Raw genomic sequence first — 24,761 nt, 5'->3', positions numbered from 1 at the left:
ACACTACAGACAGGATATCATTAGAAGGACTCAACAAGTCAAATATGGTCTATTAGGAGAGATCCTCTTGGCATTTTCCATTCGACATCAGCTTAATGTACTTTCAAGCTGGAGTCCACTTCATGCTTTGAAGCTTAGGGGTGACAAGTGATCACTGAAGAGTGCAGGATTATTCCAATGAATATATTCCACTTCAGTAACATACATGAAATTCCAGTGTCACAAGACCCTTGCAGATGTAGATCTGGAGCTGTGATTAGGGGCTACACGTCAATATTATGATTCATGGACAAGGGATTAAGGCCGCTATACTATTACTTCTAAGAGGGCCATGGATGAGACTATGGAGTCAAAAGCAAAATCCTTAGAGCTTGGCAAAAGCATCAGGCCTACGTCATATCCAGACTGGCGCCTATGCCAAGTCAAACAGAGCATCATATGGCCCAGAAGAACTTTGATGCATGATGTTTGAGGGACAGACAGTAAAGATAAAGACTCTCATGAGAAAATAATGCACAGGTGATTCATTCCATGCCTGTCTTGAGAAAGGAAAAGAGACTCAATAGAGGCTGAGATTGAGCGCTAAGGCTTTAAACGAGACTAGGGAAAGTGACAATACATCATGATGTCAAGCAAGACGAGAATGCAGTTGAAGTTTAATTCCTGAGATCTCTGCCGAAAACAAGTAGACAAATATGCAGTTACCACAGCTCAACTTCTTTCGCCATGTTCACTAAAACAGCACTTCGAAAAAGCAGTGCATAAATTCTTTCCTTGACCAGAGGAAAACTGGAACTCCAATATTATAAAAATGCGGCAAATGTAACCACACAAACACAAAACCGTGCCTTGACATGGTCTTGTTCAATGATTAATCCATATAGTAATTAAATGTGTATTATATCTGCAAACAATACTGTACATTTGCCCTGAACACTGCCATGTATGTAAATATGTACAGTATGTTTGTTTACTGTGCTTACCAAATCTCACAACGGAAAAATTCTAACTAGCGACTCAATGGTCCTGCTGCTACAACAACAGTGACAAAAAGTCTGCAGATGTCTGCAATTACAGTGCTTGCAGCCAAATCCAACTCTGCATCCATGAATATAATCAATGTCTACATGTACAAATGCTATATTAGTGTAATTACTGTAACATCCAACACCTAATGTAACGTTTCCATATGCACTAACCTTGTAAATATATCATTACTATGTATTTATACAGCAGGACATGTCAAAACATATTTAGTTGCTTTAGTCTGACATTATACTTAAAATTTAAATGAGATCGCTCTTGCTGTGTATAAAGAACACACATGGTGGCGTGACATTATGCTCTACTCAGATGGCCAATGCCTGAATGAATTCATATGGGCTTGAATTTTCAGATCACACACCCACAGTTTTGGCTGAAATGTCACTCATTAGTTCTACAGTAGTGCTACTTGTAGTGTTTATGAAGATTTCACTACTGCAATTGTTCAACATTTTCATTCAAATGTTTTTTTTTTTTTGTATGTTTTTTGTTTTATGATTATAAACACAAGTGAGCAATGGCGAGTCTTTGCTCAGTATAAACATGCAGCTTGTCCAAGACTGGACTTTGGAGGTTTGGCAGAGATTTGAGGCAAAACCAAAATGTACTCTTCCAACATGCAACCACAATGCAGACCTATTATTTTTCTATATAACACATCACTGATCAGGTTTTTATTTTTTTCTCCATCATAATTTACTTCGTCCACTATCATTTGCCCAGCTTGAAGAGTTTTTGATACATCTAAGCTCTACAATTCTATAGATTATTTACCACTTAAAGCAGAAACATGCTGTTTCAATTTCTATTTTATTGAATATCTTTGAATTCTGAATGAGTAGTACTTAAAATAGTAGACTGCATGAGATGGCTGAAAAGTAAGTTGAGCCAGACAAAGCTGATTATAAAAGGGTATAATAATGATACCCTTGAAAAAAAGGTTTATATGCTTGGAGATTCTCTATGCATGTGTGTGCGGGGGTGAGGTGATCAGAGTGTTAGAGCTGTGGTTTGATTGAGGTTTTATGTACTAAGATATCTGACAGAGGAAAATAAATACATGTGTGTACTGGCAAGAAATCCTGCTAACGTGTGAATATATGTGAGCATATGTGTTTGTGTATAACCTACATGCCTTCTTGTGGGGAACATGGGTGAGGCATTTGCAAGAGTATTTAAAATTTTCTCTCAGTAGCACATAAAAACCATGTGTGGTTCTTTCAACAGAACTTTGATCTGCAACCAAAACTTGGATAAATGAACCCGATCCCCACGCATTGACTGCCTGCTGTACCCAAATTCCACACTCCTCATCCCCAGTAAGGCCCATCAGTTCACACAAACAACCCCCATGCGCTCCAAATCCCAACCACAACACCTCGTAAAGAACCGAACCTCAAACAACTCTTAACACAAAATCACAGGGGTCAATTTTATTGCCATTTCAATTTGAGGTTTGCACAACCGAGCAGCTCTCACTCACACAGTGAGGTTTTAATGAACAGTGTTCTGTATAATCAAACCACAAGGCAAAATTCACTGCTTCTCTTTTTAAAAGGTTTTGCTATGCTGAATAGATCCACTTTCATTGGTAATGTAAACTCCAATAACATTATCATCATCTTTGTGCATATTATAAAAAATATAAGATTTAAAGTTTGTGCCTGAAGTAATTTTTTTAAAATTCTAAAGAAATGTAGCATCGTTTTTTCACCTTGGCTTCGTTGGCACCAAATATCCCGGTTGAGGTATCCTACTTAAATAATCCTTTCACAATGGCAGGTATTAAGGCAAAAGGGTAACACAGACTTGAACAACCCTTGTCAAAGGCCTTATGAGTATTTATTTTGTGGAGCCAAGCCTTATGCTCACATAAAGCATGAAATCCATGTGCTCATTGCACAAATATTCCTCAGCTCTTAAAAGTGACTTTTGTGTAGAATTTGTCTAATATGCCATATAATTATTACTGCAACTCACTTCCTGACTGTGTGCACACTCTCCTTTCCCTGTCCTTAATTGAATTTCTTGAATCCTTTGAATTCTTTATACAAGGTTGGGTTGTGATTTGCTGAATGGACTTTCTGCACTGTCAATAATCAAGTTTGCTTGTTCCACCCACAAAGTCATATGTGCTGAAATACAGACAATGCCTGGAGCCCATATGCCTAAAAAATGTGACCCAAAGGGAGTGTTTAAAAGTCAAATAAAATGTATTTCGAGTGCTTCTATTACAACCCATGGGAGATGTATTCATGCGGAGATTTACTTGCATCATTAGAAGCATGTCCATGTCAATTTAGGCCATATTAAACCATGCAGTGAGAAGGACTCCCTTCCATCCATGAAAAATATTAATGGGAACCAGTTGAGTGCACTTATAATTGAAAGATTTCACCTGACTCCTTTAAGTGCATTCTACAAATTATCCATGAATATTTTCATTATGGTGTCATTTTCAAGCAACTTCAGGGACCTGGGTAAAGTCGAGCATTAATTCATCTCCCAAAAAAGTCAAAAGGTCTCCTTTTTGCTGCACTGAGCAGTCACTGCATGACTATGAACTAAAGTACAGAAACATTTTTGCACCATGAATAATACTTTACGAAGTGATCATATTTCCAGTATTTATTATTTTGATACAATTATATAACAAATTAATGATGACTTCACCTATCCAAAGACATTTTGAAAATGCTTTAAAACTTTAAAACATTTCTAGAACAAAGCAAATTTCAGAATACAGAATTCAGAATATATGAGATACTTGTTATATTGTACTTTTTATTGATGCAGTTATATGCTTTTGTGCAACCCATATACGCTTCAAGGACTAACAGAAATACTATAATGTAACAGAAGGATCTATAACAACCAATGAGCTCAGTAAAGGTATAAGGAAGTGATTTACTTGGAGCTCAGGCAGCGTCTGAGAGAATAGGAAGCTCCTCCACCACAGGTACGTGAACATTCGCTCCATGTGCCCCAGGCATCCCATAGAGTGTCCCTGTCCTCCTCTGACCTTGCTGTCCGTGAGTTCTACAGACGACAACAGGAGCAAAAGAAAGACAGTGAGAAGAAATGAATACACTGTTTATATCGTACTTTATAATGAATGTGTATAACTTTTAGACATCATGCAACAGGTATGCACTGCTTCGTTCAGTGTTCACACACATTCCTGACCTAATTCTTTGGAAGAGAGGCATGTAGCCACAATATCCACTTCTCTTCTCCAGTGAAGCTTAGCAAATTTCTACATTCAACCTGTCAGCACTTTTAACTCACTCTGTGATTGGCAATACAAACTCAAAGCGAGGGCAGATAAAATACTAAAATGACCTCGCTGGACCACAATAAAGTTCTTTAGAGTACAGGCCATCACTGTCAGATTAAAGGCATCATTGCAAAAGGCATAGCCATGTGAGGTGCCAATGAGAGGTCAAGTGTTTAAACTAGCTCCAATTTTACTGCTTTAAAATAGTGAACTAGCTCTTAGTTAGCTACAGGCTGTCAGCAAAACATTCCTTGTTTATTATCATTAGCACAGTGTTTCTTTAAGCACTCTTGACAGCATATATTTGGTTACATCTGGAAACTGTAAAGGTACATAAAGGATGCTTAGTATGAGAAAGTGGTGGCATGAAACCATAACAAACCATACAAAACAAACCTTAACTACATTTTCTATGATGTTTTTAATGTATTGCACCATTAAAATCTTTAGTCACAAGTTATCACAAGTGCTATATAAGATTCCTGTGAATCATATTTTTATCATATCATTGGTGATAATAGCCTTAAAAAAGTTTAGAAGTCTATCAGCACTAAAGCTGGTGAGAATTAGACAGAAAAAAAAGTGCTAATAAAGTCCAGGGGAGAGAATGCAAGCCAGTGAAAATAGTGTCTATCTGAGCGTGAATGGAACATGATAATGTCTAGTAGGAAATAGACAAAACTCTTATGTGTCCTTCAGCTTATTTCTGTCAGGTGTCAGAGTCATCCCCTTCAGTGTGAAACACTATGCGTTTTCTTAACAAGCTCAAGCCTATTTTTCACCCCTCATGATAATTGTGGAGAGAGGAGAATTTCGCACAGAGGATATATGAGATAGGAATCTGGTTCCAAGATCAATATTATGAGAACTCGAATTCAGCACTTGCAAGGACAATGTGCATCTCAGGCATGCCGTGACAGCCAATGGAGCAGCGGCTTCATAACTGGTTCAAAGCCAAACACCACAGATCAAAAACTAATGCTTTTTTTACATGGGACTCATCACCCACACAACATTTCCCCTTGTTTGGTCAGTTATGAAACTAATGAAACAAATAAAAGTTAAGTTGTCCTACACCCAAGTGGGTCTTATTCATGTTTATAAAAGCAAAAAATGAAAAAAATATTAAATATAGAAAAAGGGATGCATGTACAGACGTGTGTTATGTTTAGAAAATAGTTAATCTCTATAGTGACAGTAGACTGCCGGGCTAAAACAAGATTCAGAGCGAACAAAGAAACGTCTCAACCTTTGACTGATCTGAGGCTGTCCTACTCATATGCGTGCGCTAGACTGTGGAATTGTCCCCATTGAACCCATTGTTACTCACAAGTTTTCACAAGAATAATGGACATTTCAGCGTTAGCCAACATCACAAATGGGAGCCATTTAAATACACGAAAGAGCAAGGGGAATACATTTTAGAAATCCCTCTTAGCTGTATTAACCCATGAAGGCAGTCTAAGTGGTGGAATACAAACTGGGACCATATAATGAAGAGGTCCTTTGAAAAACACCTGCTCTAAAATACCCAATGAGCTGCTAAATATTTTCTTTAGCCATGTAGCAAAATAATAAAGCATTTCAATCCCCAGACTGAAACTGCTAAGCAAAAATACATCACAGTACTGGCTTCATCCCAGAAATATGGCATCATGTTTAGTTAAGGATAAAGAATGACCCTCACAAAGAAAGAAGATACAAGTTAATGACATTGCTAGTTTGTTTCCTTTGGGCAGGTAGCAAAAACAATGCATTATTCATATGCAGCTCCAAGTGGGAATACCACAAACAAATCAAACTCTTGCAATACCACTAACAATAGAGGAGGTTAGCAAGATCCAAACATAGCTGATGGGGCATGGAGAAAGTCATTTTTAGCAAAAGGCTATGTGTAATGGCTTTAGTTTGAACCAAATTTAAATAAATAAACTCGTTGCGGTTGCTTAGATACTTCTTACAGCAATCCATAGATTTAAACTGGATTACTGAAATGCCACTCATTTGTCAAAGATAGACAATAGTCTAATATTTTTGTATTTGATGCACAAATAATTTAAGACAAAAACTTCTCCTCGTTGTCCAATGCATAAATGCTGCTTTAAAGCTGTACTCATAGGGATAATAAGGCCCTGGCAGACTTGAGTGTAACAAAATCTGCTTTCATAGCCAAGTCTGTTTTTATATCAGAATCCCTTTTTGAATGGAATATATATTTTGGGACCATAATACCTTCCTGCCAACAGACTCCTTTATTAGTATGCAGAGTGTGTAGTCACTTAGATGTTAGCACAATTTTTTCTAGCTAACCTTGATTTATGGAATCATGAATTAAGTCTATTAAAACTAAAGCAGGATGCAGCATTTTGGAAGAGGGCAGGACTGCTGACTAAAAGCTCAATCTTGGGTACTGGTTACTACCTGTCTGAAGTTGAACATGTTTTCTTGTGTCTCTGCAGGTTTCCTCTTACTTTTTAAGTTTTGTCCTGAAGAATATCCCAGCAGTTTCATTGGCTACTCTAAATTGTCTCTAATGTTCCATTGATAAGATTAAAATCCAAGAAAAAAGCTGACATGTATGGGCATAAAAATACTACATTTTAAGACAGAGGACAGCTGATTTTTTTGTTAAATTTCACAGAGAAATCTTTAGGGGCAAGGGGCATGGGTGAATGAATAAATGACAGGAATGGTTCTGTAATGGAAATGCATGTTAAAACAATATCATGCAAAGAAGAAGACATACAATATGTGAACATGATCTTGAAATGACACCCGTCTTCTCTTTAGCCAAAGCTCATTCGACTGAGATAAATGATCAGATGAATCCAAATGTAAAATTATTTTTGGAAACAATGAACTCTGTGTCTTCCGGTCTAAAAATTGTTAAGTGTTAAAACTTGTTATTAGCGTTCAGGTGCATTAGTGTTCATGAAATGGGCATCTGGAAAGGCACTATCTTTGCCAAAGATATATACGGGTTTTAGAGCCACATATGCTCCTATTCAGACAAAGTCTTTTTTAGGGAAGGTCTTGTATCTTTCAGCAAGAAAATGCTCAACAGCATACTGCTTCTATTACAATAGCATGGCTTCATATAAGAGTCAGAATGCTAAACTGGCCTGCCTGCAGTTCAGACGTTTCACCGTTTGAAAACATTTGGCACATCTAAAAAATATGACAAAGAAGCGCCAGGATTGTTGAGCAACTAGAATCCTGTATCAGACACAAATGGGACAATATTTCTCTCCCAAAACCTTAGGAACTGGTCTCCTCAGTTCCTGGGTTTATACAGACTATTACAAGATGTATAGAGGATGCTATGCTATGCCATTAAAATTTACACATTGTCCCGACTTGGTTTTAACACCTACATTATGTGGACAAAAATACTGTGACACTTGATTTCTTTTTTGCCATTTGTAGTTCTTTCACAAAATATTACTACAAAGTTACACATAGTTGTCTTTGGATGCTGTAGAGTTGCATTTCTCCTTACTTAACAAGGAGACCCAAACCTGTTCTAGCATTACAGTGCCACTTTGAACAAAGAGAACTTCATGAAGATATGATTTACGTAAGTTGAGTGGTCTGCTATAGAGCTCTGATCTCAACCCTACTGAACACCTTTTAAATGAATTGGAAAAAGATACAGAAATCACAATATATTATTTTTAAACTATTTATTTGTATGATACAGCTGCAAATAAGTATTTGAACACCTGTCTATCAGCTAGAATTCTGACCCTCAAAGACCTGTTAGTCTGCCTTTAAAATGTCCACCTCCACTACATTTATTATCCTAAATTAGATGCACCGGTTTGAGGTCGTTAGCTGCATAAAGACACCTGTCCACCCCATACAATCAGTAAGAATCCAACTACTAACATGGCCAAGACCAAAGAGCTGTCCAAAGACACTAGAGACAAAATTGTACACCTCCACAAGGCTGGAAAGGGCTACGAGGAAATTGCCAAGCAGCTTGGTGAAAAAAGGTCCACTGTTGGAGCAATCATTAGAAAAAGGAAGAAGCTAAACATGACTGTCAAACTCAATCGGACTGGGGCTCCATGCAAGATCTCACCTCGTGGGGTCTCAATGATCCTAAGGAAGGTGAGAAATCAGCCCAGAACTACACGGGAGGAGCTGGTCAATGACCTCAACCAGGTTACTGTTGGTAATAAACAAGACATCATGGTTTGAAATCATGCATGGCACGGAAGGTTCCCCTGCTTAAACCAGCACATGTCCAGGCGTTTGCCAATGACCATTTGGATGATCCAGAGGAGTCATGGGAGAAAGTCATGTGGTCAGATGAGACCAAAATAGAACTTTTGGGTCATAATTCCACTAAACGTGTTTGGAGGAAGAAGAATGATGAGTACCATCCCAAGAACACCATCCCGACTGTGAAGCATGGGGGTGGTAGCATCATGCTTTGGGGGTGTTTTTCTGCACATGGGACAGGGCGACTGCACTGTATTAAGGAGAGAATGACCGGGGCCATGTATTGCGAGATTTTGGGGAACAACCTCCTTCCTTTAGTTAGAGCATTGAAGATGGGTCGAGGCTGGGTCTTCCAACATGACAATGACCCGAAGCACACAGCCAGGATAACCAAGGAGTGGCTCTGTAAGAAGCATATCAAGGTTCTCCAGACCTAAACCCAATAGAGAATCTTTGGAGGGAGCTCAAACTCCATGTTTCTCAGCGACAGGCCAGAAACCTGACTGATCTAGAGAAGATTTGTGTGGAGGAGTGGGCCAAAATCCCTCCTGCAGTGTGTGCAAACCTGGTGAAAAACTACAGGAAACGTTTGACCTCTGTAATTGCAAACAAAGGCTACTGTACCAAATATTAACATTGACTTTCTCAGGTGTTCAAATACTTATTTTCAGCTGTATCATACAAATAAATAGTAAAAAAATCATACATTGTGATTTCTGGATTTTTTTTTTTAGATTATGTCTGTCACAGTGGACATGCACCTACGATGACAATTTCAGACCCCTCCATGATTTCTAAGTGGGAGAACTTGCAAAATAGCAGGGTGTTCAAATACTTATTTTCCTTACTGTATATATATATATATATATATATATATATATATATATATATATATATATATATATATATATATATATATATATATATATAAAATACTTATTATTTTTTTATACTAACCACACATTCACACACATACACACACAGAAAATAAAGCAGTGAAACTTCTCTAATTTAATCTCCTTTAAACTTTCTTTATTTACCTATGAAATCTACCATATATTTTTTCTGAACTTCCATGTATTTTTCTCTGACTTACTGGGTCCTACTGAATTGTTTTTATACTGACTGTTTGTGAAGTTGTTAAAAATCAGTCTTGTTTCAAGGTCTTGGTAACATTTGATGTCCACACTGTGATTTGTTTGATTTGCAGTTATTTTCTTAGCAGTACAGACCACACCTTACTTCTAAAATGCCTGACCTGTCACTTTAATCAAGTCCCATTTCTACTGCTGAGACACATTACAGTTTGCTTCCTCATTAGTCTGTTTTCACTAGAGCCTTGGCTGATTATTCCAGTTGGGAACTATTCACTATGCTCACACTTATGAATGTGTGTGTGTATTATAAATTGTGATGCTAGCCTAAAAATTCCTAGCAGCATAGTCTTCGATGAATTATGTAAAGTTTAATCGCATGACATTCCCAAGCCATGAGTAAATACTAGAGATTTGTATGGATAGGACCTGCCATTAACAGAGCTGTGAAATGTGATGTCGTAGATTTACTGATGTAAAGGGCAGCCTTTGACAGCCTGAAACCTCTAACACAAAGCTCACTTTCACTAACTCTGGGATACATCAATATACACAGTATGAGCTATTTAATTGGAAGGTCATATGATCACTTCACATCTGTTTAAACCCTTGTGTCCATCCAAGCCCCAAATTCTGCATTTGTATATTTCACAGTATCCTTGTTTTTATACTGTTTTGCAGAAACTTACAATGTATAAAGACATTGCTTGTGCCAGGAGAACAGCATCAACATACCTGCCTTTCCTTATGGAAAATGATTATAAAAAGTATGCATGGAAAAACACCTCCATCTTATAAAATGTCTTAAAAATGGACCTTTGTGCATACACAACCTTGCAAAAGACATGCCATTCACATAATGCAATCATTTAATTATATATTATAAAGACTCACTCAAACGTTTCCTTAAAATCACATAGAAAACAGTAAATGAGCACAATAAAAATTACAAATTAAGGTAATAAGAACCATAAAAACATTCTTATGAAGTGAGTAAACATAAATAAACTTTAGGAACTGTACCAGAAGCACAAGAGAAGCCAGCAACATGGCAGCAGCAGTGGGATGGTCCATGCCTATAGGGACGCGGAGACACTAGCACACGTGTGTGAATGTGTGCACGTGTGTATAAGTGCATGCAGCAGGTTTAGCGCTCTGCTCTCAGTGGCTGATAGAGTCGATATGACTGCAAGTCCCTGTTACAGCACACACTCTTTTACTCTCACTCTCTCTCCCTCTCTCTGCTTCTTTGCTTATTTCTCTGCCTCTTTTTTAGAGGAGTCAGAGGGGTGCTTCGAGCCCCAAGAGCCTCCAGGTCCAACCTGCCAACCAATCAGAGAAAGCCTTAGCTGAGTATGCTAAACCAAACACAAGACTCGGGTCAGCTGTAGTTCCACTCACTTTCCTCCTTACCCCCTTTCACTTCTTGCATTCTCCTTATTCTGATGCTTTACCTTGTTTGTTTTTCTTCTTGGTTTCTCAGATCCAGCCATTTTTTTTCATCTCAGTCTTTCATCATCTATCTAACTTACTCTCTTCTGGCTTTTGCTGTCTCACTACTGCAAATTGTAGTTCTGGCCTGCCTTCCATTATCCTCAACCCACGTAAAGTAGTCACCTTGGAAAAACTATTGAGTGACTAAATCGCAAAAAATTCCCAAATCCAGATCCACAACCGCAGGCATTCTCTCACTATTTCTTTGGATTTTTACCCAAACCTTCACTCAGCAGTTCATCTCATGTGATCAGTACAAATTAGATAAAACAGTGCCATCAAACGATTTAAACCTAAATTACTGCAATTATGTTCCTTTTTTCATGGTGAAGAAAAACAATCAGTAGACTTCAATGAATCTCTTTAAAAAACATCTGCCTAGTGAAGAACATTTACTGAAGGAAGAGAGATAGTCATTCCCATATGTGCCTCTGGAGGACAGTGCTAAACTGCAATTTATGAAAAATAAGTTGTACTAAAAATGCAAGTGATTAGTGATGATGCACATTATGGCTGTAAAAATTGCTAACGGGTTAGCGCAAGTTAAATTTAACGCCACAAATTTTATTAATGCGCGATTAATGCAGTGAGCATCTCTGTATATAAAAATTAAACAAATATAAAAAAAGAAAAAAGAAAACCTTTAATGCAACACACATTTATTCACAACTTTCTTTACTCAGATATATAAAATAAAAAAACATTTGTTTTATCTCAAGTCTCAAATTGAGCACCAAAATCCACCATAAAGCACACATCCGGCAATTAAAACCGTCCGTGTGGAAACATTGCAAAAGTTAATTGTGTTGTCCTGATGATTTACAAAATTTAAAACACCACAATTACATTAAAATATTTACAAGAGTATTTTGTCTTTATGCTCTATGTTGAGTCTGGTTTCCCTAATAAACATACAGTAAAGCATCCATGTATGTCCATGCCCATGTTGAACGGAGTATTAAAAACCGGAAAGTATTTATTTAAGATACATTTAGAACAGATACAAATGTGTGATTAAGTTGAGATTATCACAAGTTAACTCATGGCAGTCATGCGATTAATTGCAAATAAATATTTTATTTGATTGACAGCCCTAAGATTAATTTTGACAATTTTAAGGTTATAATGGCCTCTTGTTGAGAAATGCATGGGGGATTTCTCCTCTGAACAAATTCACTCATGGGTTGTTTTTTTCTGCCAAAAAAACAAAACAAAACATCCAACCAACCAACCAAAAAAAAAAAAAAAACATTTGAATGTGCAAGGTGTAAATTGTGTAAATCAACATTGGATTTGATTTAATTGATTTAATGATAATTGCAGATGGCTAGCTGACAACCATGCTTTAAAAAATACACATTTTGTTTAGTTGCGAAGATATAGAATCTAATTAATTCAATTTTGTATAATAATTAAGTGCATAAATTAAACATACAAACTTTGAAAACAAGCATTTGAATGTAATAAAGCCGCAGTAAATCACATTTGAAAACAGATAAGTTAACTGTGGTAGTAGACAAATGCTATAAAAAGAGAATTCAACAGAGAAATGCGAGCTAGCTAACAAGCTTTAAAATAAACTGAAAGAATAAACATTAGTGTACAAATGCCTTAACATTCTCTGAAATTTACAACATTAATTAAAAATGTAATAGTTTACTGGTGCTGTTATTTACTGCTTTTAGGTTTAATGTTTGTTCTCACTATATCGCGAGTGAGCTGATTGCGCACACAATATGCGCGTGAGTCACAACAGACCGGATCCAGTGGGACTGTCTGAAAGTTAGCAAACAAACAGGTTACACAATAGCACTTCATTAAACTATCAAATTTTTACATGATGAGGTTTATACATTATATCCACATTTGCTTACCGTGCTGGTGTTTCGCCCTCATCCATGACAGCTGTGTGTTTTTTTTCCTGCTGTAGATTGACCCTGTACTCTCTGCCATTTCGCAAGCGGCTGTGCTATATTGGCGTCACGCTAAACCGTCACTTTAGCCCAAATAATCGATAATGACATTCGTTGACAATAGATATAACTATTATATTTTGAAATATAACTATTTCTCGCATCAGTTTTGAAAATAATTTTGGACAGAAAAATTTATGACCAATGACCATCACATTAATTTGATAGATATTCTGTCATTACACAGACCTTTTGTTGCCAGATACTTTTACCTAAGATTTACCTTGGATTCACTTTTAACTATTATCATTACCGTCTAATAAAGTGATGTCATGTCTAAACAGTGAAGATACCATGTGAGTTCTATACAGCCCTTCATTTTTATCACAGTTATATTTGACGCCTGCCAGGAATTAGAAAACTTTGAACAAAAAAAATTATGTGTAACTGAAAACAGTGTGAATGCCAGGTTTGTCTGCAGCCACAGTATAAGTAGAAATGTGTCATGATATCAAAACCACTAAAAAGGTCTACCAAGCTTATTATTTTAATTCAAGTAAAATGAGGTCATGCATAGTGTATTTTAGTGTAAACCATGCATTAAAACCAGCATATGAATGAGCATGTTCCATTGATTATGTCTTAACTTTTCATATATTTTTAGGTCTGAATTAAAAATCATAAAGAAATGCCATGTTGACTGATCCATTTTTTTCCATGCACATTTTCTCCTAACTAAAATATGCATCTCAGTCAAAAAAAAAAAAAAAAAAAAGCCACAGGGTTATCAAATTAAGCGAGGAAGAACAAAGAGGTCATTCCAAAACAAATATTTAGAACATTTCACAGTGGAACACAGGATGACAAACTGTTTTATCCCATACAAACACCCACTACATTTGATATCCAAGAGAGCTACCGCATCCCTATAAGTTTACCAAAATAAATAAATGCTGAATAAATGATATTACACGCATCATGAGGAAATGAACTCTGTGATTGGCAGGCCTGCAGACAGATCCTCGTTTAAAAAAATTGGCAAGCAATGTCTAGCTTCAATGACTTTCCCATAACTGTAGAATTTCAGCTAAATCTGATCTCAATATGTTCTGTCTATTGTGATTAACGTCAAACTAGTTGCCTACTAGTAAATATTTAGCTAGCTGTCATAGTTTAAATGTAAAGACTGTTGTTTAGATAAATGTACATACACAAAAACAATCAAAAAGTTTGGATAAACTATGACAGTTCTTCTTTTTGCTCGTGCTGGTTCCAACCTCTGTGGGAGAATGAATGAAAAGAATAAAAAATTTAAAGAGAATACCCATCTTTCCCCATCACAAATACCAATCTGTTCCAAAGCTTCAAATAGATCTGATTAATGTGGCAAGCAAGCTGCTGAACAAAATCAAAAGTTGAACACAACATTAACAATTCCATAAGGAAACAGGAAAAAAGAGTGAGCACGAGATGAGAAAGGAACCATGAGATGATGATGATGATGTAATGAGGTCTACCACAAGCCCAAACACCAAGGGACAGCTGCCAGCCTGGTCCTTCTCCACAATTTTTCAGCAAGTCTACTTGGATAATGATCAACACATGGAACAGGCCTGTTTGAGATCAATAAAAAATCTTGGCCCGACTTTGGTCTGTGGGTGGCTGACTGGGGTCATGTCAGAAAAGGTCAGTGATACTTTGTAGAATTATTAAAGTAGAAACATAACTACAACCGGCCTGTTTATCGTCGCCTATTGTCACATTTTATTCCACCACTGAGCCAGTAGCCAGCGCTCCCATTCCAGCTCTAATCCAGTACTCATTCTGTGGCTCTCAATCTCACCTGAATACTAGTTCACCTGTTTTCTGTTTTTATCCCGTCTATTTAAACAGCTCATTCACCATTGTTCTTCAGTGAACGTTTGCCATCCGGTAAATTTGAAATACTGACTGTTACTTCTTTTTCTTTCCTTGTTTAACCTATTTCTGATTTCTGTGTCTGATCTGGTTTTGCCTTTGGATTTACATCCTTCAGCCTCCAGTTCATAACACCTACTATTGAATGCTTTGCATCGATATGATTCTGTATTTCCATCTGTAGCTAGCATTATAACTGCAAGATCTTTATTCATGTACATCAGAAGACACATACTAAATCTTTGCAGTTGAAGAAATACATGTCCACGCTCCATGAATGTTCTCCATTTGGCCTAGTTACATACTATCATGCAATGTTAATAGCATAATTATGTCACGTCTTGACTGCAGGAAAAAGGAATCAGATTTGAGGGTCCGGAGATGTGACATTAAACTCTGCATCCAAAGTCCCAGTCCTTTAAGATTTGTAAGACTGTTACAGACGAATGAGGTGATGGCCTCCCCTTCACTCCTCCCGATAAACGGTGCACATGCTCAAAGAATGATTTACACTAATGTCATGATTTAAATGCTTTCTGGGTCTAGATATAAAATGTTTCTCCCAAGAAAGGAATTTTACAGCCTGCAGTTCAAAATCAACCACAAGCACTAAAAACAGGGATTAAAATAAAAACTTAATTCTCTGACACTGTATCCCATTCATTTTAACTTTGCGGCTTGGGAAGAAGGAAAAAAAACGACAGAACATGAAACATTAATCGTGTAACACATACACTGAGCCTGTTTAGAAAGATATGGTACATATTTTGCACCATAAATAATTTTAATGACTATATCAAAGACTTTAAATGGAGTTATCTGGGTGTTTCATAAAAGCAAGGCCACATATTTGACCATAGGAGCATACATTATTAGTTACTTCTTTCATATGATGATTTTGCTAAATGCTTTTTACTTTTTTTTTTTTATCACATCGTTATGTTACTGTTTATTATTTTTTACAGACACTTACTATTATTACTAGACTACACATCAATTACACCATAAATTTCAGGATTTATTTTTTGAATTATCACGTCTTCCACATCGTCTTAAATTCAAACTTCATAGCTTTACTAACTCTATCTCAGTCCATGGCCTGCTGTTGGTCAGTCACAAGTAATCCCAAAACAAGGCAAACCATTTTCACTCAGTGGGAGGTTGTGAGTATTCCAGAGATGAGAGATTTATTTACCCATAAAAATCTCAGCGGAGAACTCACTCTGGGTCTGGGGTTTTTGGCCAACCTATTCTACATAAATAACATTCACATGGGAGTTTGGAAATGCCAATTCGTCTAACTGGGCAGTCCATAACTTCCTGCAACTTGCCTACTGACCTTTCTCTTATGGATAATTGAACAGAAAGATATTAAGCCTAACAAAAGCATATTTTGTTTTCAAATACTTTTTAATGATTAAAATGACAAAAAAAAAAACCCCTCTCAAGTTGATGACACAACAGGTGCTGGCTGGTATAACTTCTCCTTAGATCAGTCCATATACAGTAGACATGCCACTGATTTACCACAATTAGAAAAAAAACCCAAATAAAGTCTATATGAAATGGCCTATATGACTAAGAAAAGTGGGAAATAAAAAACTGACTCTATAAACCTTCAAATACACTTTTGCTTTGTTATCTTCCTGTCTACTTACTCATTGTTATGTTACAATGACTCTATACAGAGCTGAATAGTGTGCTTTTGTCACTATAGGCTAAAAAAGTGGGTTAACATTCCCATCAACTCATAATGTTACTTTTTTTCATTATTGTTTGAGTGTGAGCTCAAGTGGTTAGGGCATTGAATTGGAAGGTCTCAAGTTTAAATCCCAGCACCACCAAGCTACCACTGCTAGGCCACTGAACAAGGTCCTTAACCCCTTTACTGCTCAGTTGTAAGTCACTCATACATGGATAAGTCATGTATGCCAAATTCTATCAAGATAAATGTAAACCTGCAAGTATTATTACAAAGAAAATCCGCTTTATTTAGCTACTGAGGTCAGGCTTAGGGTTAGATATAGGACCTCACAAGGACAAACATCTATAATGTATATGTGTTTGTGCGTGTTTGTGTGTGTGTGTGTGTGTGTGTGTGTGTGTGCGTATTAATTAATTCACCCGGTATACAAATGTACTACCCATCACAGCTGCTGTGTTTTAGAATTCCAGAAGACCAGCTTTTACAAGGTCATGGAGGTGAAGTGTCATGACTAAGATCACACAGCAAAAACATTCTGCAGCCATTCATTATCACCGATCCATATTTCTTTCCTCAGGACAACATAACATTTTACAATAGTTAAAACAATACATAAAAACCCAAATTAACCACCTAGTAAACCTTACTTGCTGAAGTGTAACTCACAAATTTGTAGTCTATTTTTCATTTAGGATAAATCATGTTTATGCTAAGCTTAAAAAAATGGTGTGGAATGACATAAGAAAAAGTACAGAGAAACACATTTAAGCTACAGCCAAGAAGTACTGAGCTGTTGTCAGATGCAGTCAGTCATTGGCCAGATGACCTTTTACTTGTTTTTTTTTTTTTTTTTTACACTTTATTCATGTTGGTGTTTAATTTCAATCTGATTTGACCACATTATTCTATTTATCTGATTTAAAGTAATCGCTTCTTGTTTGTGCCTAATCAAAAGAGGATTTAATAAATTGGTAATGAAAATAGATAATAGAAAAAAAATTACTGACCTGAACTGAACTGTAAAATACATGTATAATAAAAAGTTTTCCTGCTCTGGTGGTTCATATCAGATCCATTGTATGCCACATCACGTTTCATCTTTTTATCCCAATACCCTAAGCAAATATAAAGCATATGGGTTTCATCTCTCTAATGCTCAAGTTTGATGTTGATTTTGGCTTATTAGATCTATGAGGAAGTTTGATAGTGATAATATAGGAGATGGCCAACAACATGTTTGACTGGAAGACTTGCAGCATGTTTTTATTGCGAAAAAATTAGCAGTGAAACCAGAGAATATCACATCACTCAGCTACTCCTGCAGCTGTGCTAAAACACTGAGCTCACTTTCTTTTTGGGTAACTGCAACGTCTCATTTTCATTTCTTCCTAAAGATCTGTCTTCACCACTGAGAGATCAAGCTGTGGTAGTAGAGACACTCTTGCAGGTAAATATGCTTTTCCTAAAAATGTGTTATTATTCATCTAAAAAAAACTGTAAGTGAATGTGTCTATGGTGTTAAAAGTTCACATGATTAACTCTCGTTCAGTTGATGGCCCTTGTGTGTGACTCGATCAGATGGGTTCAGAACGCAAATGTCAGTCACCCTGAGGAAATTTAAACCATGAAACCTGCAACACTGCAAATCAAATCAGTTAAATATCATGCCCTATTGTAACTAAGTGAGAGATCTGATGGCAGAACATAGAGTGCTGAATGTACTGGATTTTTTCATTTATTTATGAAAAGTTTCTTTAATGTCAACATTTTCTATCAAAATTATAACCATTTATGCCACTAGCACACCTTGGTGAGATCACAGATACATTTTTTGCAACCTAACCAGTAAACTAGCCATCTTACTTTTCTCATCACTATGTTATATGGAAAAGTCCAATTTACTCTCAATTATCATAAAACACATTATCATCTATAAAACATACATATAGTACTTAATTTATAGAATTGCATCGAATGTGCATAAAGTAGGTAATCATGCAGAAAAATATTTAGACTCACTGTCCTTATAGCAATCACATAAAAGATTAGTATAGTATTATACTATATTGGGCCTTAATACATCAAATTGCACAAGAAAGAAAGAAAGAAAGAAAGAAAGAAAGAAAGAAAGAAAGAAAGAAAGAAAGAAAGAAAGAAAGAAAGCAAGCAAACTGATCTGCTACAGCCATCTTTTGTAATGGCAAGTTTCACAGAGCTTATAGGTAAAGAAATATGACCACATGATAATTACAAAAGAAAACAGGTGACATCATCCTGAACAGTGATGGAAGCTGAGCGAGGTGAAACGAGACTGGCGCCCCGTCCCCTGCTGCTGTGTGCTTGATCTGACAAGGTCACATCCAGTTCGCTGAGTAGCCAGGTTGCAAATGTGACCAAACCCAGGGGGAGTTTCTGGTGTGCAGAATTGAGGGAAAAGGTTGTAAATAAACAGCTGCTAACGCAAAGATGTCTGAAATGAAACAAACAGACTGACGATTTCACACTGGATCATACGTTTCAAACCAAAAAACCCTGGATAGTGCACCACTGGATTACACATATATATGCGCACACTCGTACACATGTTTACATGCAGTCATATTTAACTTTAAGGAAAACAGAGGAAACCCCAGAGAACACAAATCAAACAAGGAACCCCAGACTCCTGAAGGTGAAAGGTTGCCCTATTTTTCAACCCTGTTTAAATATTACGTTATTAAAACCAAATGTTTAATTTTGCTAATATTGCTAGCATGTGTTAACCCTCAGCCTTGGTGGTGAGAAAGACCTATCAACATGTTGAGGACTTGCACTTATAATGCTGACTGGAAAAGAGGTGAGCAAATCAGAAATTTACTAGCTAGCCCACCAGGCTTAATAAAAGCTGAAGTTCGAGTCTATATTTTGGCTGTGTGTAAAGATAGCTGACTAGGCTACGTGTGTTCTAGTGTGTAAGTGTGTCAAGTGTATAAGTGTGTAAGTGTTCTATGGAACATTTTTTTCCCTCAAGCCATCAGGCCATCAGGCAACACAGAACTGAACCGAAACTCACACACACTCACTCTACTGTGTTACTGAGCTGCTACAAATCTGAACTCAAACACACACTCATACTCATTTCACACATCCATGTCTTCAGTACCACCCAAATGTATTATTTTATTATTACATAACTGTTTACATGCTGTTTTTTGCACATCCATTTGACTGCTGCTATGGCTGTTTTGCACAACCTTTTGTGTTAAAGATTTGTGTTTATTTACAAGTACCCTCCTGTATCCAGTTCTGTTTTGCACACTGTACTGTATAATACACAGTAGGTTTACTGGCGGCACTATTTTGTGTTTTATGTATTTGTCCAACACTGTCTTGTCCTGCACTGTTTCCACGAGGTTGCACACGATGCAATTTATGTGGCGAGAACAACTTACTTTAGTCCTTAGGTCTGTGTTCTGTTATGTTGTTTTATGTAGCACCAGGTTTCTGGAGAAACGTCTCATATAACCTTGTACTGCGTCATCTATATATGGTTGAAATGACAATAAAAGCTCCTTGACTTGACTTGATCCAATATAATATAAAAGTATATGGCAAACTAGCTAGTTAGCATAGACCAAAAATACAGAATGAGTTTCTAACAATAATCATTTTCTAACGATTAAAATGTTTTATAGTAACATACTCTGTTAATTTATTTAAAAAATGGATGTGGTTGTTGATAGTTGTGTCTGCAAGGTATAATAAAATGCAAGTGTATTACTAGAATTAGTGGAACATTTTTCTGACATGTTTAACCGCAAGTTGAACGTGTGTTAAAAGCGGGGTTATGTGACAGCCTCTACCAGAAGGAAGACTGAACCTTGGTGTAATAAAGTGTTTAAACATGGCAAATAAAAATGGCAAATAAAAAACTTTTGCACTATTATTTATTTAATTAATTTATTTTCATCAATTTTGAATGTAATGCTTCTCCTTTATGTCATACTTTAGGAGCTTAGCATCACCTGGGTGTATCACCGCTGGGTTTTGAGATTACATGAAAAGTTGCATAACCATTCTTTTTACTAAAAGTTTATTCTGAGGTACATTTACATTTCTGTAACCTTCTTTTAAACATTAAATTTCCTATTTCACCTTATCTTTTATAAAAAAAAACATTTGACTCAGTCCACGTTTTCTAACTGAACTTTGACTCTGAGATCAGGTCAGCGCAAGTTTTTAAAAGTCTCCAATTAAGGCTGAATGATAACTGAAAATAATAAACAAAACACAAAAACCACAGGGCAGATTAAAATCATCCACACATGCAAAGGGAAGTTCATGACATGGAGGCAGAACAAACAGTGTGTAACAAATGATCAGGCAAGGCATGCAGGCAGAAAACCTTTATCTTCATTAAAGTGACTGGTGACCTGGTATCCTGCTGTGCACCGTAACCTATATTACACTTTACCAAAGCGTGTCATGCCCAAGCCGTTACGCGTAACATGAGACAGCGGGACCACCCTGGTGCTCTGAGCACTGACACAGGAGTCACCAGATATGACACTGTCATTGCTACTGACAATGTAGCTTTCACATGTTATAGTCCTGGAGAATACAGTTCACTATCTTGTGAGTAAATGGATAAGGAATTCAGCTCATCGCTGCATTATCCAGCAAGAGTTCAGGGTGATTCACACCTTATTATTTTCTTTTACTTCGTTGCCCCAGCTTATTTACTTAGAAAAATAAGAAAAACATTTTCTTTAGTAATCTTTTTACCATGCAGTTTGCAAAAGCATAGACTTGTCTAAAAAAATGTTCTGTATGTTTATTTTTGAGGTCTACCACATTCAGGCATCTCCAGTATATCTACAGTATAATAGACCCTCAGAGCTTTTTTCCAGTGGATCTGCAAGATCAGGGTAGAAAATATGGTACTCATCCATCCAAAAATATTCCCTTTACTAAACTAAGATGCTGTAAATGGCACCTCATAACAGATCAGCTGGGATATGTGTCCCCAAAGAAACATATAATGCTTTTATTACCATAAACCACAAGATAAACATAGTGCCACATGATCTCTCTTTAAAAACTCACACATACACTCCAAGCCAGAAAGCAGCAAGGGACTTAAAACACTAATATAAAAACTAAAATATAGATCCGAGGTGAGAAGGGAAAAAGAAGAAACATACCTTTAACTTGAATAAAAATTTTATATCAATATATGACCAACAAAAAAGTGCACAGAAGTGATAACAATGACGTGTCAATAAGGTTTTAAATCAGGCAAAAAAAGGAGCTTTGAGTAAAGTAAGAAATGAAATGTTTTACTTGTCTGATAAACAGACAGACATGCCAGGAAATCAGTAATTAAATGAAGCATCAGTGACAATAACAAAAACAAAACACGATACAAGCAACTTAAGCTGTTTGCAACAATTACTAAAAATGCAAATGCATAAATGTTTAAAGGTCTAATTTAACAGCACAACAGAAATAAAAAAAAAATTAACTGTGTAATATAATATATAGTTATGTGAGTTTTAAAGATCTTACATTAAGTAAGATATCTAATAACTTTACACATTTGTCTTAGATATGTAAGGTTTCAGAATTCAGCTCTTTCACCCTACTTTAAAGAACACTGACATCTAGTGTTCAGGTGGGTGAGCTGTATGATGTTAGCAGAGAATTAAATCTTAATTTTTCTTCTAATGCATGCTTCACAATTAAAATGGTTTGAATTTTGGAATCCAAATTCGGGAACCGTATCATGGCACAAGACCACAAGGCAGAAACTATTGGAAACTTTTTTTTTTACTTGACACGGTTTTCTAGGTATCTGTCCACTAATATAGTGGACTTGAGTAAAGTGAGGATCTGGACTAGTATTAAAGCCTAATAGATAGATCAACTTCATCCATGTGTCACATTTGACTACTCACTCAGGCAGTGTATAGAGATTCCAGGCCATAGACACATTGCTATAATATTAGCAATACTACAGTAGGACAGTCGGATCTATAAAATGGCACCTCATAATGATCCCAATAGAAGAAATTAATTATACTAAGGCACAGAAGAACATCTGTGGATAGGGGGACCATTTCATTTATATTTATAGCATTTTGTAGACAATTGTATCCAAAGCGAAAAATTATACAATTGAGGGTTATGGTCCTTGCTCAAGGGCCCATGAGTTGCAGCATGCTGGGATTTGAACTTAAGTTCAACATTTTCCACTGAGTTACCACTTTCAGTATGATAATTGTAGCATTATTAGCATGGCTATATAAAGTCTATCACATCTCTACTACCTAAATGACATTGCGTATCTCTGATGCCAACACTTCATTTGGTTCAGTTGTTGAGCGCACAATATAACCCCAAGGACTGATTTGAGAACTGGGTCACAGTGAACCTAACCTAGGGAGAAATCACTGGGCCTTTTTTGTACCTTGAATAGAGCTGATAATGCTCACTCTTTATCTGACCTCTCAGGTCTGTAGCCTTAATGGAAGCTCTAAACTCCAGGTGATAGGGGCCTGGCATTAAAAAAAGTACACAAAGTCTCAAATCACAAAAGGTTGTTATATACAGGTTTCAATATTAAAATTATTTTTGATAAATGTTTTTTAAAACACCAGTGGAATGTTTTAAGAAAAGTTGTGTCCAGCCACCATGCAGGATTAAAAAAAAATACTGCATATTGTCCTCCATGCAACCCTATATATCTGTATAACTTGAATCCACATGAAAGAACATAACCTATTACTGAGGGGAAGCTCAGTGGTTAAGATGTTAGACTAATGAACAGAAGGTAATGAATTCAAATCTCACCACCACTAAGCTGCCACTGTAGAACCCTTGAGTAAGGCTCTTAAGCCTCAACTGCTTAGTTGTAGGAATGAAATAATTGTAAGTCCCTCTGGATAATGGTGTCTGCCAAATGCTGTAAATGGCAACCTAGGTTCCAAAAATTCCAAACAAAAAGAAAAACAAATGCAGATAACATTTTTTCCAGGTACACACATTTTCCCTAACCAGAACAAATTTCATCTGTGCTATAAGTGGATGCTTCTTCTTTCTCACAAACTATTTGAAACTTTAAAGTTGCAATATTTGAAATCCTCTATAAATCCTGGCCCACATTTAGACATTCCCACTTCTCTCAGACACTTTTAGCTCATCCACCGCACATCACAAAGAATTAATCATCTTAGTTGATCTGTCACTGTTTGCGTTTTTATATGGTAAAACACTTCTCGGAATGTGTGAATGAATGCATCGATAAAGAACTGTTTCAGTTTAACTGTTGCTGTTTCTCCTGTTCTACTTTAGTTGTTATTACATATGCGAAGGCAAATAATCTTTCATTGCTACCGTAAAGAAGGTGGGTTTATATTGTATTGTGTTTACAGAACATTCTGATCTGCACCATATAAAATAGAAGGCAAAATTATGAGTGTGATTTTTTTCCTTTAAAAATTGACATGGCAAATCGGAACATAAAGTTAAATATGCAGGCAGTGGTCAGGCTTTAAAAATAGGAAAAAAAGCTAAAACAAAAAAGAGACATGAATTAAGCAAGACTAAAAACAGAAAATCAAAAAACAGAATCACAACATCAATATAAGAGCTTGTTAACAACTGAACAAAAGTAAACAAAGACCGTCTCCTTCACCATGAACAAAGAAACACCAAGACTAAATAAGAGGTAAAATGAAAACAGGCAAGAATAATCACAACACATTATGTAGACAACCAAAGACATGAGCGGGGAAAAGACATGAACCAAAACAAAAATATCTGTGCCATGTAAACAGACACAACACAGAAGACATGTTAACTACAACAGTGCAATAATATTACAAAACATTTAAAATAAGTCCTTAATCGCTTTGTTGGTTCAAGTAAAAGAGAAACTCCAATTTCTGATATTTACAATTACAATTATTTTAATTAATTATGTGTAACAGCATTAACAGATGGGTGTTTGACATGTTGTAAGAACACTGTCAGATACAACAAGGCCAGGTCTGAACATTTGATAGATGAACAATTTAAATGCTGACCATATGAAAAGTTGTTTTGATATA

At 36.3% G+C, this 24,761-nt stretch overlaps 1 protein-coding gene across 5 annotated transcripts in view; it reads right to left on the bottom strand.

Moving 5' to 3' along the window:
• The window catches only part of LOC310726569 (ADAMTS-like protein 1), a 110,030-nt gene that overhangs the window by 29,893 nt on the left and 55,376 nt on the right, over window positions 1-24,761 (bottom strand). For 3 of the 5 annotated variants that reach the window (XR_014533793.1, XM_083542289.1, XM_083542291.1), the window contains exon 3: window positions 3,956-4,083. Coding sequence is in view for 4 of the 5 variants with exons in the window: in XM_083542289.1 (XP_083398415.1) it covers window positions 3,956-4,083 (128 nt within the window). In the remaining variant the exon portion in view is untranslated. Of the gene's footprint in view, window positions 1-3,955; window positions 4,084-10,665; window positions 10,916-24,761 lie in introns of those variants that run through there. The other 2 variants (XM_083542290.1, XM_083542292.1) reach the window with 2 other exon arrangements.

The sequence above is a fragment of the Silurus aristotelis genome (genome assembly GCF_946808225.1).
Source record: "Silurus aristotelis genome assembly, chromosome: 5".
In the NCBI taxonomy this organism is placed as follows: domain Eukaryota; kingdom Metazoa; phylum Chordata; class Actinopteri; order Siluriformes; family Siluridae; genus Silurus; species Silurus aristotelis.
This window is presented reverse-complemented; position numbering and strand designations above follow the sequence as displayed.